The following is a 12,676-nucleotide window of genomic DNA, read 5'->3' on the forward strand; positions in this document are numbered from 1 at the left end:
TTCAATGGTAGTATTTGAGTCTGTATATCTATCTCCTCTACCTGACAACGTATAGAGTCATTATGGAGTTCAAAGTAATCAGCATTCTACTTCCAGTATGCATTTTTTTTTCATAGTGAGGAGTTCCATCTTATGTAAATCTGAGTAGTTTCTTTCAGTTAATTATAGTTCAGTGTTACTGCTGACATGACTGCATCAGTGCTACAAGAAGATTTTACACTGAAAACATAAGTCAAACAAAGTAACTTTCAATTCTTCCAACATAAATAAGAAATATACCATAAAATTAACTCAGAGTCGATACACAAAGCGCTTACAATACACTAACTGTTAGTGTAATATCAACTAATACTTTTTCTTAGCTTAGTAATTCCTATCTGAAAAGCCACGGGACCAAATCCCCACAACCCATTCACTTCATAGAGTCCCACACACAGCTTCCTCCTTCAGGGACATAACCCACCTCCTGCAAACCAGAGGAAGATACTTCTGAGGCTGCTCCTTAAGCCACATGGCAAACTGCATACCCAAGGAGAATCTCAGAAATAGGGCAGGTTAGGAAAAGGGGAAATAATTGAAAACCTACTCTGTGAATCTCATAAATAAATAGATAGATAGACAGATAGCAAGTGCTGTAACAACTCAGAATCGACAGAACTTTGTAGTTGTCTGTAATCACAGAGGCAGAAACCTTCCTTCTAGTGGACTCAAGAAGAAAGAAATAGGTTCAGGGAAGAGGTTGTGAAGATCACCATTAATGTCATGTCATTGTTTCATCACTTTGGAAACAGAGAAAGAGCAATACAGAAGGGGAAATGGCTAGCTTGAAGTGATCAAGAGGCTTGAGTCAGACCAGCTAAAGTATATATTGCGCCATAGCACTACAATTCTATCTTCCTGTGACATTCCCACTCATGCAGCTAAATGCAAATAGAGGAAACTGCTTGTACTCTTTCCTGCATAGATATGTTCCACTGCCAGTAATGTATGAGGAAGTAAAGCAAAACATTTGAAGAAAAAACAACTGGCAGTAGGATAGGTTTAAGACTCCTCTGTACTTTCACACACTCACCCCACCTAGGTGAGGGACATCCCTATCAGCCAGTTCTGTCACATCAATTGGAAGACAGGAATATCTTTGATGAAAACACTTCATAAAGACTTCAAGAAAATAAAATTTCCACATCACAACCAGCTATGTTAATTCCAGTCTTGGAACAATTGTAACAAAAAAGCCTTTGATATTTCTCATGCAGAAAAAATGATTACTGTACACATGTACATTTCTACTGAAACGATTTTTTGTTTCAGAAGCAGCGAGATTGTGAATCTGAAGAAAAAAAGATGCCACAGATGAGTTAACCAAGTGCATGGACCTGTCCTGAAAAACAGAAACTATAGCAGTAAAAACACGTCTTCCTTTTTCTCCCTACTAAGATAATTCAGCAGCTATAAAAAATTAACACTACTGATTCTGTAATGTTCTTCCTCAGCATATTTTCATCACTACAATACACCTAGCAATGACAGCAAACAGGCCAAGTTATCCACTGTGTTGGGTTTAACTCTAGTTGTGCCAAGAGCACCTTGACTGACAGCGAGCATAGGAACACAACCCCATCAAAAGTGTTCAATCTTCCTCTACTAAAGAAGTGCCTAGCTGAAAAGCTTGCATGCACACCCCAAAATTCCATCCCTGATCAAGCTCCAAGTATTGCAAAAAGTGTCTGAATAATTATGATGAAACTGAGTGAGTCAAGAAGAGAGATACACAGACTGTAGTTCACTTTCCATCTGAAAGCAAAGTCTAAGTTTGGGGACTTAAGTGTCAGAATTAATCTACACATGACAAAGTTAGAAAGTTGTGACTTTATCTTTAGTGTTGTAGTCAAGCCTGTAGAAAGATCCATACTAAAAAAATTATTTCATTTGCTGAGTATTTCTATTCAGTTACTAATGACTAAGCAGTCCTACTATATATGTACTGTACCTATGACACTGGATGACAGAATCACACTTTCAATACTTGCTGGCTTGGTGGTTCAGAAATTTAAGACAACTCTGCCATTGTTGAAGTAGTTATCTGTGCACATTTCTGCACCATTCCAGGCAGACATATTTCAAGTACTTCAAAAATCTATTAACATGGTTACAGAAATTCAAAGACACAGCAGTGGTGGTAAGGTGAAGAGATCCCAAGCCCATGGTGCGGTATAATTGTGCAAGCTCATGTACAGACACAGCTGGACTTCACTTGGAAGACCCTTCAGTTACCACAGGAGACAACAGTCATAGAATCACAGAATCATAGAATTAGCAAGGTTGGAAAAGACCTACAAGATCATCCAGTCCAACCATCCACCTACCACCAATAACCCTACTAAACCTTGTCTCTCAACACAACGTCTAAACGTTTCTTGAACACCTCCAGGGTCGGTGACTCAACCACCTCCCATTCCAGCGCCTGACCACTCTTTCAGAAAAGTAGTGTTTCCTAATGTCCAGCCTAAATCTCCCCTGGCGCAACTTGAGGCCATTCCCCCTCGTCCTGTCACTAGTTACAAGAGAGAAGAGGCCGACCCCCAGATCACTACAACCTCCCTTCAGGTACTTATAGAGAGCGATAAGGTCTCCCTTGAGCCTCCTCTTCTCCAGGCTGAACAATCCCAGCTTCCTCAGCCGCTCCTCATAAGGCCTGTGCTCCAGACCCCTCACCAGCTTCGTCACCCTCCACAGTCACACAACTGAAAAGCCCATTCTTACTTGGTAAGCGTAACAAGGAGTATAGAACTAGCTGTATGAGTAAGGGCTTCTTTCGCTTGCTGTAAAAAAGCACAATGCCTGCCTGTTATCTTGTTTTCTTTTCAACACTAGGATCTTTGCAATGTGTTACTAGGTTGAAGTATGCTGTGAAACTGCACGTTATGGTATACTGAACATCCTCATTCTGACTGCTTACATTTTCATGCAAATTTCTTCACAGCAAAGAAAATAAGATGTTTCTGGTTACCTCATCAAGAAACTAAGGCCAGTCCTCATCTACACTCTGTAGAAGAGAGTGAACGTTGGCATGCAAGTTTTAAAAGAGAACACAATCTTGTTTCAATTCTGTCACACTTATGGGACAGCACATTTTCATTTACCACCAGACTGAGTAACTCACATCCACAGTTTCGTAATCCAAATTCAAATATTAGCTCAGAAGTGGGCAGCTTGCCTTCGTTTCCAGGGAAAACACACACCTTTTGATTGCATGTTTCACCATAAGGATATGAAACTGTCAGATATTAATTCTTCTCTAAAGAGAACTGTTGGTGTTGCTTTTCCTTTCTCAACACTTATTCTAGCACTTACTCTGCCCAAACATCCTTTGTGTCATTCCAGTCTTTGTGATGGCTACTAAACAGCCTCTACACGTTCACAGTGCAGAGGTGTTCAGCAGTGCAAAGTATTGCACAACTTAACTTAGGCCTGACTGGAAAGATTGTTTTGCAGGCACCATCCATCAGATTGCTGTGGTAATGGCACTGAGTCAAGACCAGAAATTTATTCTGCTTAAGTCAATGAAAAATGACACAGAGGGACCAAAGTTGGATTCAAACCGATCATCTCAGAGTGAAAAACTCTATATCCCATTGCACTGAGCCACCTGGCACTCTTCCTCATTCTCTGGCTGGAGATGTAAAACAGTAACACTCTGTCAGAGCACACAATGCATCCATCTTCCTGAGGAAAAACCTAGCAAATGAAAACATTTGGTCCTCTTGCAGAATTACTGGTTTTAAATAAGGGAAGTATACCTTCAGACTGATACCTGCTAACTTCTCTGTAGCAGAGGTTTTGTGATATTTCTCAGAGCCTGTCTAGCAGTTTATGACAGAGAAACAATGACAGAAAGCAACCAACAGAGGGGCACTTAGTCCACAGTGGTAAGAAATTCCTTGTAAGAATATAAAATCTTTCTTATCAAGGACTAACCTGCATACTTCTAAATCATCAGACCAGTCATCATACAACACTGGAGGCTTCTGAGCAGTGTCAGTCACTGTGGGCCCTGCCCCAAAAGGTGCTCCATTGTCTGGGGCGGCCAGAGCGTCACTGCCAGAGCCTGCCTCCGCAAAGCAGTCCTTCATGTCTTTATTGTGTCCGAGGCAAGAAGATGCAGGCTGCCGATCTCTGCTATAGCTTTTCCCTTTGCTTTTTCCACATTTTTGTGAGGAAATCTTTACTTCCTGTGATGATGCTGAAGACTGTGATTCCTTAAACCTTGGAATCCTTCTTCTGCGATGATTTAAAGTAGGATTCTCAGGGTCAGATATGTCTTGCGTCTTTTTCCCCATTGTCCCCAGAGTGACAAGTTCAACAGCATTATTATTTGAAGACCCGTCCTGGTTACTGCACGATCCCTTACTCCTTCTCCCTCTCCTGGACATTCTGGCTTTTTCTCTTGCTCTCCTCCTAGCCTGAGCCCACTGACTCTCATCTGAAGACGATGATGAATCAGATGCATTCCAGCTCGATTTTGCAGTCCCGGGATGTAATCTGCAGTCTTTTCCCTTTCCTTGCTTTTCTGAATGCTCACCATTGTCTCCAGTCTCTCTTTTCCGCCTAAACCTTCGTTTCACTTGTTTCTTACCAGACTCCCTATTAGAAGGAGTCAGCACCATGACAGGGGTTGCATGTTCAAGCTCATCTTCTGACAAATGCAAAGTAGTAGATCTAGACAAAGCGGTAAGCAAAGGAAAGGGATGGAAATGGTATGGGTGGGTGGAAGGAGGGAGAGAGAAATCACACAAAAAAAAGGATGAAAATGAGAACATGAATTGTGGTAAGAAAACATGAGACTGAAAAGCCAAAATAGAAACAAACCAGATCAAAAGAAAAAAAACTAAAGTCTATGAAATTATGAATAGTGTTATGCAGAAGCAAGAGCTACATATTCTACACACTATTCAGTAAAGACAGTAACAAACGAGTTTCAGCCCAATTAGATATATTTTTTCTCAGCACATACCTACAAATGTCCTGAGTGGAAGGGCAGACAGACAATCGTGACTGACTCCTGGGAGCTGTTCCTGTTGTAGGGCTGCTTGCCTGTTGAAATAAGTTAGACAGTTTGGAATCTTTGTCCATGAAATACATTGCAGATATTTTACTGCTTTGCCACATGATTACAAAATTAAAGTAACTGCTGCTGCTGCTGTTCATAGCGTACTGGTGAACAAATGCAAGTTCAAAAATACAGGAAGCCTGACCAAAAGCAAAACCTATTTGTGGAACTAAATATGACTGAAGTGTTTCAGCTGTCATTTGCTCATGACTAGTTCTTGTCACTGTTTGAGGAAGCAGCTTTCAACATATGAGATTTCAGTTTAGTTTCTATCTACCGTAAATGTCTGATGGGAAAGGATGTTGTTTTTATTTCATGCAGTCAAACGATCATGACGATTCCTTTCAAAACAAAATAAAGGGTGTTTACATTATGCTGAGTGATGATGAACACAAAGTAAACCTATGCTGAGCGGACTGACGAAACATCAAGAAAATTAAAGTATGTTTTAAAAGGTTTTCAATGCAATTGCATCTTCAAGAAGAGCTGAAAAATATCAAACTGATGAGTCTGGAAAGATCAGTGTGAGGGACACAACCCTACAGAGCTGATCACATTTGCAAACAGCAGGAGAGAGATAGAAGATGTTTAGTGTATCACACTTTGCTCATAAGATAGTTGCTACAAATTGCAAACTCCATTGCTCAGAACTTCTGCTGAAAACTTATTTTGAGGGCGTTAGCAGAAAACTCTTTCAATCTGTCTCACATTTTTTCAGCTGTATGGAATCCAAATTCTAATCCAAAGCTTTGCGATTCTTCACTCACCTGATACAGTATTGTGAGGAAATGCATTGCATTCGTAAGGCTATATCATTCCTTTTGTTCATAAGGACATTACCTTTCTGTATGGAACTCTGTGCCACTGTGAGAGCCGCTACCAAACGGAGACAAAATATTGCTCTTATCAGGATACCAGCAGAGACTTGACAGCAATGCTTTTGCATCCAAATAATCTAGCTTTAGGAATTCAGGCACCTCTTTTTATCTTGTGATGCGCTATCACAACACCAAAAATGTTACCAGTTCTTTACTACTAAGTCCACAAAATGAAACTTGGAAGTGTGAAAATGAAGCTAACATGAGAAATCAAACTGATAAAGCATTTGGGCACAATGTTCAAAAGGTATTTCAATGCCTTGGTCTACCAGGCAATGGAGGAATGCTAGAATGTCTGCAGAATGAGTATCAGTGAGGAAAAAAAAGTTAATAAGTCAAACCTTCTTTTCTACAAAAGCAACATTTCATTACACGTTCCTTGAAGGAATATGATTACAGATACTATGAACAATTGGTTTATGCATGGTTGGGTATGTAATCTTTTTCCACCTCAGCCTCTGTGATCAGTTTTAAGTGATTAGGGATACCTTAAGCTGTTTGCACAGCTACTTAAACAGGAAAGATGACATGAGCACCAGAGCTACCTCACTGGGCTAAATGCTGATACGGTTTGAAAAAATGTCCCTCCGGATAAACAGCATATGAACCACTGCTGAAGAAATCCAGCCCCAATCGAGGGCGGAGTACTGATTTCATCCCTACTTCCCCTTTTTTGGATTTTTTTTTTCCCCTAAACTTTGCAGCTGCAGGGCTTCATCAGCGTTTCTCCCTGGGTCTGTGTTACATACAGTTCAGGCTTGATCTTCAGTAGTGATCAGGTGATGCCCATGCCATAAAGGCAAGATCCACCCTTTGAATGGATATGGAAAACATCAAAACAGCACAGTAACTGTACAGTAGTACTGCATAAGTTCAAGAAACTTCCAGCAGCTTTTAAGTCAGGAAATCAGCCCAGCAATTCTTAAGAGGATTGGATTCAAGCCAAAAATTAAAACAAATTGTTTGAAAAGCTTTTACACTTATTATTTGGGGCTGGAGATAGGTGGAAATCTAATTATTTTATGATAAAAATTACATTAGCAGCTTGATTGCTTAAATCTTACATTTCACTCTCAGCTGCAGGGAGGTCTGGACAGTTTCAGCCCTGCTCAGTCACATTTACTTTCTAGTTCCCCTGCACTGCCATAATGACGTTTTGTTCAGTTGCACGTAACTCAGAGGACGGTTTCTTTTCTTTGAAAACAATTTTCAACAAATTCCTGAAAAATAATTTGTTTTTGCTTGTTTAATCCCTATTGGAGCAAACCTGACATCTGAGCAGGCAAAAAGGTTATGTGCTGATTGAATACTCAAAAACAAGGCAGGAAAACTCCACCGTGCCAAGTTATGCATGAGATAACTCAGGTTCTCATCTCAGACCACATACCATTCAACAGGCTTCTACAACTTTTAAATACAAATGTTGGTTTTATCTACTTTACAGTAGCTTCTAATGGTAAAATGAGCTGATGGAGTGATTTCCAAAACTGAACATTTTAGTGTTTCTGATACTCATTTTCTGATGTATACTTATGATAACAGTAGACCCTTTGTGCCTTGCAGGCACTGGCGTGTCTTATTTCACGTGAGATTCCAGATTTATCTCTCTAAACTAAATTAAAGAGGAAGGAGCTGATAATGTCAAGTCTGCCTGTGCTATCACACAAATGCAATCATGCTTAAGGACTTAAATTGTTTTGAAAAACATGTGAATTTCAGCTCAGCTGGAAGACCATTCCAGAACTTTACCCCAAATCTCTTTGCACTTTCACCCCACCCACATTCTGACAGCATGACCTGCACTGACACAGCACATCTTGGGCTGCCTGCTACACTGTGCTGCCACAAAATGCAGCACTGAACAAGTCCATCACCCTCACTCATAATATACACTTTCTGTTTTTTAATCATATTTGGTGCTAGCCTCGGTAACAAAATGCAAAATTCTTTGCGTGGCATCAAGTTTATTTTACAGGTATATTGGTCAAACCACAATCATTTGCATATATTCTGCTGATATCATACCCATCTTGATAATGAGCTCTTACGGGAACGTATATATAACAGATGATGGAAACAGTCTCAGGCACGCAGATCTTATTGTCAGAATTTCTATCACACTGCTATATGACTATTTAGCACACGGAATATGTTCAGATACTGTATTTGTTGAATAGAGGGATCAGATTGATGCTATGGACTCTAATTCCACTTGGCAGGTTGAACAATGAATTCTTTTAAAAATAGTATTCCTTGAGCTGATGTCTATTTCAGATAGCAATACTGTGCAGCTCATCAGAATGGGAAAACTAAACTAGCTCTGTACTAATTTTATCATAAGCAAATTATACCAGCAGCGTAATTAAGGGTGTGTCATGGTTTTATGATTTTTGATTATTGGTATTCCACATCATAACATCATCTAGTGCACTGGGAGTTAAAGAGTTAATGCTCCAGTTCTGTGGATCGTGGATAGTTCCGGGTACCTGGTTCTCAGAAGGAAGAACTGCACTTCCCAGAGGACTTTGCTGCTGTTACTGTTTTCCGCTCAGAGGGAAAGATAAAAACTGTTTGCAGATCATGAGACTTTCCCTCTTCTCTTCCCGTCTCTCATCCCGGGAGCATCTCGCTCCCCAGCTGTCTTACTGTTGGCATTAGAGTAAGGCCTCTTCGTTTTTGGACACTCTCTCTCATTTTATTGGATTTATTAGCTTAAATTGTAATTATATTGTGCTATTTTGCATTCCGATATCTTAGTTAGTAAATTAGTTTGTTTCTCCTCAGATCAGTGCTGCTGTTTTGTTTTTAGGCCCATCTCCCTACCCTTTTTCCCTTTTCCCTTTCCCGGGTTGTGGGTCTGTGGGTCCCCCGCCCCAGTAGTCACGGAACAAGGCTGAACCTGCCCATAAACTGTTGACAGGGTGATAATTTGAAATAAAGTTGTCTGACAATCCACGTAAAAGCAAGGCATTTCATCTCTCTGTGACATCAACACAAGAAGGATGTCAGAGGGATAACACCAGCTCCAGCTGATTGGGTTTGGCAATTCAAAAACGTTGTTAGTAGAGATTCCCAGTCACCACCTTCTGCTGTCTTGGCCAGTTGAGATGCATCAAGGATACACAATCCAATTAACAAACATGACATGGAGCTTATTCATAATTATTTTTGATATGTTCAACAGAAGTTGGTCATATGTTTTGCAAATACAATATTGGTAAAATGTGGGATTTTTAGGGCAACCAAGATAATCATTTATTTCACACAATGGGAATCTAATGTCATGCACACGTCTCCATGTTAAAGAACTGCAGCAAAGACAGAAAAGGGGAGGGACAGAATGATGCGCAAATGACAAAAAAAAGGACAAATTTAAAACCCTCATCGCCTAGTAATGGATGTTCAGGATCTGATAGAAGTTCCCAGTTAATAACAGAAAATGAGAGTCCTCACTGCCCAACTACTGCTTAGCACTGTATGTTGAACCTAGCCCAGGAACAGGGGTTGTATTCTTTTTTAAGAGCAAAGGGCTCCATTTGCAATTAACAGAAGAGCTCAGTTTCACAAGCACAAAGCATTCATATCTGAATGGAGTTAGGCTTTAAAGAAACAATCCAGCTGACATCCAATGGCCTCACAGATACCCCCTGAAAGGTTAACGAACCTTCTAATGCCTCTGTTCTGAATAAGGAAGGCCAGAGGCATTTCAAAAAGCTGCTCAGCCTACAGCACCGCTCGAGTAGAAAGTCACAGAAAACTGATGGAGGTAGGGCAGGCAGGGAATATGACTAATGCTTTTATGCTCGCTCTAAGTGTGCTTTATAGCAGCAATGCATCACAGAATCCTCCAGATCCCACCTGCTAATACAGTTAAAAAGCTGAAACTTTATCCTATTAAAATAATGGTACCCCAAGGAACAGATACCTTAGAAGATTATAGCAGTTTGCACAGCAATAAAGCTCAGCAGGAGATCCAGTCTGCATATTTACACCTGAAAATCCTACTTGGTAAACAATGTAGCTTTTTATAGAACGCAACAGTCTTTATAAGCCTTTATAAGTTTATGAACTATTAAAAGTTTGTAAGATAATAAGGTAATTTCTTAGGTCTAAAATGATCAAAAACTTGGTTGAAATAACTCAGGCTCAAATCCTAACCTACAGCCAGGTGTATCTTACAATTTGTCTTCTGAGATTCCTTTTCCATTTGGAATTGAAACTTATGCTCTTCTTTTTTCCCCCCTTTGGTAATTCAGGATGGAGCTCCTGCTTTCAGATCTAGAAATCATTATTGTCTGACCGAGAGCTTTCCAGCAACCATTAAAGGAACTGGTAACCCATTTGTTATGTTTACTTCCACAGCAAGGTTTGGTTTTGTGTTCTTTTTGGCACACTTCTTCCCCAAGTCTTTTCTCTGCTGTCTTCTTTCCCCTCATTCCACCAGCCTCTGAAGGCAAGGAATAAATAAAAAAGAAACACAGAAGGAAGGAGATGAAACATAGTCATGATTCTGCTGAATTAAACTGTTCAGCTCCTTTGAAACACACTATGATCCTGTTATAGAATGGTTTGAAATCTAAACCACTAAAGCAGGCTTACTTGCCACCAAAGTAAAATCAAAATCACAAGTGCCAAGTCTATCTTGCTGTTTAAAAAAAAAATGAAACTAACTAAAGGCAATTACGAATTTGGCTTGTAGATTCAATAAGCTTCCACTTTTTTTTTCTTGTCTTACTGAGCTATGCTGACCTTTATTGTATAGGTGGGAATTCTACTCAAAATTCCATACTTCCCAGAAGCACTGCTAACTTAGGCTTTGAATTATCAGTTGGATTACAGTTTGCAGAAGTCTTTGTACCGCAGCTCTGCAATATTTTTTGATTCATATTTCTCTTCATTCTTTTTAAGGATCTATCTTTTTAGGAATTATCGCTTTGTTAGCAAAAATGTGATTATAGTTCCTAGAAAAACTTACACTATTCATTGATTCACTGAATTATGCAACTGAAACCCCAGAGGGAGCTGCTCTTTTTGTAAAAGGTGCAGAGCCCTGAAGCCAGCAGCTCTCGACTGTCTGCAAGGAGCTCAGTACAAATGTTGCCCAAGGAAAGGTGAAGCACAAAACATGCACCTCCTTGCTACTGGATTTTATAGAATTTTAGTTCCAAAGCCGTCAATATCAGTATTCACTGTTTAGATTTTTTTCTTCCAAAGAGAGTATATATTTCTACATATCCCTCCACCTCCAGGACATAAAGCCTCAAAATATTTCTGTATACTAAACAGCTTTCAATCATATGACATTCCTGCGATCCTCCCATGCGTGCACATGTGAGGATATCATCATTATATTTGAACAACCTGGTGTCTATGTAACATTTATTTATTCTGGCCCTACGGAAGAAAGAGATCTAAATGTCCCAGAGCGAAAGAGCTGCATAAAGAATATTTATATGACTGAGCCAAAAGACAGTGAAACCTTAACACATCATTATAAAAAACGGGAGACACCATAGTTTTTGAAGTACAAAGAGCCTCAGACTTGAAGCCGAAGAATAATTTTGTATCAGTGCAGATATAAAGTTTGCTTAATTTGATTATTTTTAGGACAAAGCCCTGAAACGTGCTTCCATGTGCCACCCGTTGTAAAAACATGAGTTATAACAAATTCCAGGACATATGCAGTTGATATGTTACCGATCATAGTTCCTGTTGAAAACTGGATAGCAAGCATATGTCGTATCTTGAATGCCATGTTTAATGGAAACAAATCACAGCCACTTCACCTATCTGTTATTGTGTTGCACAGGACAGGGTTGAAATTGGTCATAAAACACTGTCACCTCTTCATCTACAGAAGTAGAAAGTATATAGGCATAATGCACAAAGAACACTTCTACTGACATAAAATTTGCAGTACTTAACACATTTCAAATATATATCCAATTGCGTCTGGATGAGCTGGTGCGGTACATTTAGGAAAACTCAGTTTAAACTGTTAGCAAGATTTATGATTTAAGAAAACAGAATCTGTATGAAATATTACACTGTATTTTTGCATGTATTTCTTTTCAACAGAGCATTAGTTTAAAACAAGTCAGCTGTATCCCAGAATAAATTGAACATGCATTATCTTCTGCTGGTTGGTCCCTGAAACTGAGACACATTCAATGCAATTTTATTTAAAAGTTCAAAAGTCAGGCAGCTGTAAGTAATTCTGTAGTCATTCCTTTTGTTAAGCTTACTGCAAATAGAGAATGAATTCCATGGACAAGCCAGCCACAAAGCATTTTGTAGTCAAAGAAATCACACATTTGCATCTAATAGGAAAAAAAATCAGTAATAATTTTTATGCTATTGCACCTAGTTCTAGTTTTTGCCTTTTCTGCCCTATGTTTTTATGAACAAAATACTTTTCACTAACTTGTTTGCTCTGTACTGTTGTTTTCTACAGTAAAAGAATCATAATGAGAGTTAAGAGCTAAGCTAGTCTCCACGTTTGAAAATAATGATTTTGTTTATGAGCAAGAATCATTTAGATGACTAAGATAACATTTACACTCAAATTTTAATGCCAGTTTTGTATATATTACATTTTTCATTGTAACAGTGCTTTTAAAGGCTGACATGTTGCACTTTACAAGAGCAAGGACTTGTTTGTTCTTGGCTTATTTTCTTTTTCAAAAGC

General features: G+C 39.2%; 1 protein-coding gene across 2 annotated transcripts in view; it reads right to left on the reverse strand.

The window, feature by feature from the left end:
• MARCH1 (membrane associated ring-CH-type finger 1) overlaps positions 1-12,676 on the reverse strand; it is a 236,126-nt gene that overhangs the window by 31,833 nt on the left and 191,617 nt on the right. The window contains exon 5 of one of the 2 annotated variants that reach the window (XM_021394679.1): positions 5,015-5,094. In XM_021394679.1, the coding sequence (XP_021250354.1) occupies positions 5,015-5,094 (80 nt within the window). Of the gene's footprint in view, positions 1-3,978; positions 4,743-5,014; positions 5,095-12,676 lie in introns of those variants that run through there. The other variant, XM_021394678.1, reaches the window with a different exon arrangement.

The sequence above is a fragment of the Numida meleagris genome, chromosome 4 (assembly GCF_002078875.1).
Source record: "Numida meleagris isolate 19003 breed g44 Domestic line chromosome 4, NumMel1.0, whole genome shotgun sequence".
NCBI lineage: Eukaryota > Metazoa > Chordata > Aves > Galliformes > Numididae > Numida > Numida meleagris.